The sequence below is a fragment of the Saccostrea cucullata genome, unplaced genomic scaffold (genome assembly GCF_032062105.1).
Source record: "Saccostrea cucullata isolate Sc308-1 unplaced genomic scaffold, CSIRO_AGI_Scuc_v1 ctg22130, whole genome shotgun sequence".
NCBI lineage: Eukaryota > Metazoa > Mollusca > Bivalvia > Ostreida > Ostreidae > Saccostrea > Saccostrea cuccullata.
The window spans coordinates 1-6,014 of NW_026934518.1; the positions used below are offsets into that span (position 1 = coordinate 1).

The 6,014-nt window shown below is 35.0% G+C and overlaps 1 protein-coding gene across 1 annotated transcript; it reads right to left on the reverse strand.

The window, feature by feature from the left end:
* Window positions 1–3,228: 3,228 nt before the first annotated feature.
* On the reverse strand, window positions 3,229–5,358 carry LOC134240936 (uncharacterized). The gene has a single exon (XM_062723048.1). The coding sequence runs from the start codon at window positions 5,356–5,358 to the stop codon at window positions 3,229–3,231; it is 2,130 nt and encodes a 709-aa protein (XP_062579032.1).
* Window positions 5,359–6,014: the final 656 nt, after the last annotated feature.

The following is a 6,014-nucleotide window of genomic DNA, read 5'->3' on the forward strand; positions in this document are numbered from 1 at the left end:
TTCAAAACGTTATAACAACGTTACGACTTTTTAACGTTATTTTGACGTAACGTCAATGTGTACCAACACCGTGCGCAAGGACAGACAGAGTGATTACTATAGGGCACCCGCAAATTCTTGCGGGGCCCTAACAACGTTGATCTATATTTTACATTTGTAAACTATAGTTAATCTATGTTTCAGAACCGTAAACTATACATAACACTGAAAACACTCATTTGCGATTGCAAACCATAGATTATCTGATAAATACAGTTTCAGGATTTGTAAACTATGGTTTACAACTCTTAACTACAGTTAACGATCTGATAAATATAGTTTCACGATTTGTGAAACTATGATTAACTATAATTAATTACTCTTAATTATAATTCACGATTGTAAATTATAGTTTACAGACGTGAATCTATGTTTATCAACAAAATCTATTGCTTACGTTTTATTACAGACAGAAAAACTTAGATGAGCATAAGTAAACTATAGTTAACATTTAAATAAAGTTTTACAGTGAGATTAAAACTATAGTTAACGAATTGTTATCTATAGTTCACGGTTTGATAACTATAGTTTACAGTCGAAAAAACCTAGTTTATCAACTGTTTAACTATGTTTAGCTCATTTTTGTGAATTCGGCGTGCCATATATATGTCTACTCTTCTGTTTAAAGTTGTCAACTTCCTCGATAAATAAAGGTTAGGGAGGTCGAAAAACGTGAACTTAATGAAAATAGTTAAATACACTTTTTAAAGGTCCCTCTGTACACCAGTGCAAATTGTTTGTTTGGTTTTTTGTTTTTTTTGTTTTTTTGTTTGTTTGTTTGTTTTTTTTTTGACATTAAGAAAAACATAAAAATATTTAATTTTCACCATATGATATGTATTATTATATTCAAAATTCTTCAAATGTACTGAAATAGCTGTAAGCAGTTTGAACAATCAATATGTACATCTCTTTGGTTTTTAAAACAGCTTAGAAATTCAAATGAATTAAAGATAAGTATAACAAAATAAACATATCTTTCATTTGTTTTCTCCCACCATGCAGTGTTTTTAAATACGTTTTACCCTTCGATAATTTTTTTGCAATATTATGCATTTCAGAGAAGGAATCTTGTCAGCGGCCTATGCCCCAAAAGGGGTAGCAGGCATAAGTACGTAAGTATTTCAAAATCGTAGGAAACATCCATTGAGTCCTTTTCAAATCTTGATAATTTACCATTACAGTTAGTACAAATGTGGATTCTCCATTCACAATCATTTAGAAAATGTGCATTATACGTATATATAATTTGTTTGTCATAAATTGCTTTGCCATGCATGTTCGGAATAATGTGCGATTTGCATCTTATATATACAGTAATATATATTTTTTAATTTTCCACATTATAGTACATTATATCATTTCATTTTTAGACACTTTAGTGTCCCGAAAATATTACTCTATATTTTTTCGCTTTTTATATTCAAAATCTAATACTCGTATTCTTCTATGAAAAACACATACACTGTCTAGTATATAGTGTATACAAGGCATGGCAATCCATTAATGTTTTGTTACCAGTAATAGCTGTTTATTTTTCGGACCGAGTAACGGGTTAAAGGGGGAGGAAATAAGCACCTCCTTCAAATTTACCTGGTCTTAGAACTCATGTCAATCATCTGAAATTAAGCCTGGGATTGGATACTTAATGATTTGATTGACATTTAGTTTGCTGCTGTTGTGTATATCTTGTGTACCTTGTCTGGAGATCGTACCGACCATCGAATTAACTTTCAGGCTTTTGATGCCTACCGCACGTGATAAAGAAACAATCAAATCGTTCTTTTCCTTTTTATTCATAAAAATATGCCATAAATATAATCTATCTATCAAATAATTAAATAAATGACAAGAAAAATCATGGCTATGTAATACATATTAAAAATTTAATTTTAAAAGGGAGGATTTCATATCACGATTACAATCGATAATTTTGATTTCCGTGTCAAAACATGAGTTAAAGTACATTTATTCCTCCATTAATTAACAAAATAAACCGACCTGTGTTTGAAGCTAGTATCTGACATGGAATTAAATAAAATTATTTTTTAAAACAAATATGACAACATTGTAACATTGTTCAAGCGAATTTATATTTATAAGACAAACCTGTACGTGTCGCTTTTCTTCGAGACATGGTGACGAAGTTACGGTATAATAATAAGTTTTAGAAGAGAAATTACTCTGAATATAACATCTTGCTTTGAATTTAATGTTTGAAATTAATAATGAATCCCGAAAAAAAAAATGATGCAGATGGTTCCATTCCCGTTTCATAGCTGTCGGGGAATCAACCGCGGTCCGAAGCCCTGGCTATTTTACAGACCATGCGTTGTGGAAAAATCAAGTAGGGTTTATCTTAAAAAGATATTTATTTAGGCAATAATATTTCTACTTCAACATTTTATTCTCAAAACATTGTTTCTAAGTTTCATTGTTATTGTTTCATTGTTGACTGTTTTATGAATCACTTTCTTCTTTCGTTTTGCGTAGACTGTAATTTGAATCACTTCCCTTTTTGTCGCCAGATTACAACGACAGATTTTGGTGCTAAATGTATTTTCGTTATACTACTTCATTAAGAAACACACTGTACATAAAAAAGTCGAATTATTAAAAATATCAATTATTTTAAAAGAAAGAAATTGAGAAGGATTCTGTCTGCAACAAAAAATGCTCTATTTCGCATTTCAATTCATGAGCTAAACATGAAAAAAACGGCCTCGGTTTACAAAGTCGTAGGAAAACGCATACAGGTAATACACTCAGGTAACATCCTGTGTATATAGGTAGTATACACAAGCCAGCGTCGTTCCCTCGGGGCTTCTCAGCCGCTTCGATTAAGCTCCACCCCACACCAAACTTACCTGAGGAAAACCGTACGGTTGAAAACCTCGGCCTTTAATTGAACACAAACAAAAAGTTAAAATATAGTTAATACACCATTACATGTATTCTCAGATTTAATCATGTATTTTCTCAAAAAGCAATGTGTAAAAGATTTTAAATTCTTACATGTATTATACTTTTTTGTAATTTTTAAAAAGTGCTGAAACCAGGTGAAAAATAAGTAATCTTCAAGAGCTCTTTTCTTTCAATTAATATTCTTCTGAAATAGAATTAAATATACTCCTTACACGGTAGGTATATTACATGTTTATAAGAGTTCAGTTTTATATAACTTTAGCCTTAAATCAAGAGTCTCAGCATTACTGCCACGCTCAACAAATTGGACTGTACGGAATCCCATTCACTGCAGTGCTCTTCTCTCCACGTCAAATGCTTCTTATGCCAGTAAGCCAAATAGTGATTCTGATAAGCTTTGTCAAATCGGTCCAGTTTGGTTTCTAATATAGCTATCATTGTGAAAAGCAGATACAACGCAGCATCGTTGGTCAACGTAAGAATACTCTGTAGTGCCTCTTTGTGCATTTTTACACTATACATGTCATTTATCTTAGAATAACACAAGGCCTTCAGGAATATTGAATACGGTTGAGGAGGAAAAGAAATAAATGCAGATGTATCCTTCATTAGAAGAATTTCAAACGCTATTTCCTTCGGATGAATTGGCATCATCCGAAACACTTCAAAATCGTACGAAACTGCCTTTGAGGCTTTTTGAATTCTTGAAAAACTACCAATACAGAAATTGGCAATGTATTCTTCACCCATTTCATTTGGATACCTTGAGCTTACATAGAGAACACCTTGATTGCCATCTATTAAAACTTCGTATCGTCGGATAATTTTCAAAGCGTCGCAGTAATTGCCCATACAGTAAAAGGCGGTTGCTAAAGTTAGCCTTCCTCTACTTATATCAGCTGAATTTGTAAGTTTCATCAAGCCAAGTGCCCGTCTGATTTGTCTGTATCGGAAACGTGCACATTTACGGGTGTCATTCAGACCTTTATAAAGAAAGATCATAGCTATGTGTTGTAGAATTTTATACATGTAAAGGGTGACGGTATCATGCATTAAGGTATCCAGTTGCGATCCCTCTGCAAGTAAAAGGCCTACTGCATTGAAAAACTCTTTATCAAGACCTCTGAAGTTTGGGTGACCCTGAACAATGGATTCCAAATGAGAGAAGAATGCGCCATCTTCGATATCTTCCTTTGGTGTATTAGAATCATTCCGTGTTCGAGTATTCAATAGTCTGAAATCCTCTTCCGGGTCAGTGAAATAAGATTCGCAGGGGGCCTCTAGAATCTGTAGTCTTACTCTTTGCAGGGCTTCTTTCAAGTCGTTTAGGGATGGACAAGTCAAGAGGCACCTCCAACCCTCTCCATACAGCTCTGACAAATGAATAAAAAGGGATTCACGCTCCACTTCATCTAACTTGCCAAGAAACATGTTGTTTTCTCTGACAAAATAGTTAGGACAATATCCATTGGAAACCCAGGAAATTAATCGTTTGAAGCACATTTCTATACAAGAAACTAGACGTTCTTGTCTCCACCATTCCTTTGGTGTTTCTTCAATACACCAAAATAAAAGAGTTTTCATGAAATACGAACACAACACGTTTCGGGTCTCCTGGAGTGCCTCTTTGACTAAAAGTTTGAATATGCCATAAACCAAAAACTGTGTATCATTAAATGTATAAACTAATCGCTTTTCTGCGACTGAAAATGACAATCGCCAAGACATGGGGTCAAAACACCAAAGTCCTTTTCCGTCAATGAATTTACGACCAATGGGCACCACATGGCATCCTTTATTGTATATGTCCCTCACTAAATGACGCTCTGGCCATCCATGTTGCCTTCTTCTGTGGTACCATTCCATTGCATCAGAGGGCCATTGCGGGCATCTTAAACAGTGTGCGTCGTCTTGCTCCGTTCCATGCTGCGCCACTCTCCGTACACAGGGCCCATGTGTTTCCTGGTTTTCTCCTACATAAGATTCTATATACACCTTACTTGATATGTACAACGTTCCACATTCACGCACCACTGCCAGTTGCAAGTGTTGCTCTGCCTTGTGTGGTGTGAGCAATATCAACTTTGCGTATCCCCTTTGAATATCTGCGTACTTATCGATTTTGATGGCACAAAACTTATTGGGTATTTTTTCTGGAGTTTCTGATACCATCGCAGTTTTATCTATATACATGCTATCAACGTCTATTCCACGCATGGGGAACCCCTCGGCCCAACTCCCGGTCTTAACAACCTCCACGTTTCTTCCATGATAATGAATGTCCGACAAAATACCTTCCACACGCCTATTCAACCTTTGAACTGGCAAAAAACCAACTGGGTTTAATAAACTGTCCGCCAAAAGTCGGCATAAATGGTCGTCATCTTCCCACATTGTTATCAATTAGTAATCCAGAAGATGATTTATTTTGCTGTATTATAAATGCTGTGGTTCAGAAAACCCAAATAATAATCGTATATCATAAGAGGTGCTAACCTTCTACATCAAAAATTCTGATCGAAAGAGGAAGAGGAAGCTCTTGTATTATACATGTATGTCCTCGTTGTAGAAGAATATGACTATGCCCTCTTCCTGTCACTGAAATTATTTTGGCGTTAAGTCTGACGCATCTGCTGAAGAACTAATTATATTTGGGTACAGTCCACTAATTGTTTTCCCATAGGCGACATTGTTAACGTTTCTTCTCATAGCGATGTCCCTAATTTTCGTTCGGTAGTGAGTGACCCCTCAAATCAAAGCACATCAACTTGTCTTTCCTTGGTTAAAATCTCGAGGTGGCATGTCAGATTCGTTTTCCGGCAAAATGCGTCTGTCTGCGGGAACCTCTAAAATGAAAGTGAAAGTAGGAGAATTTCAGAATTCTCACTGGCGTTATAATACACAAAATAATTCGGCTGATCTTCTTGATAAATTACATTTTCAAAGCTTTTTTGGCAGGAAAGATACTCCTTATCAACAAGTGTGAGGCTCAGTTCAGTACACCTGCCCAATTTTTTTTATGCAAGTCTGCAATTTAAGGAACTTGTAAT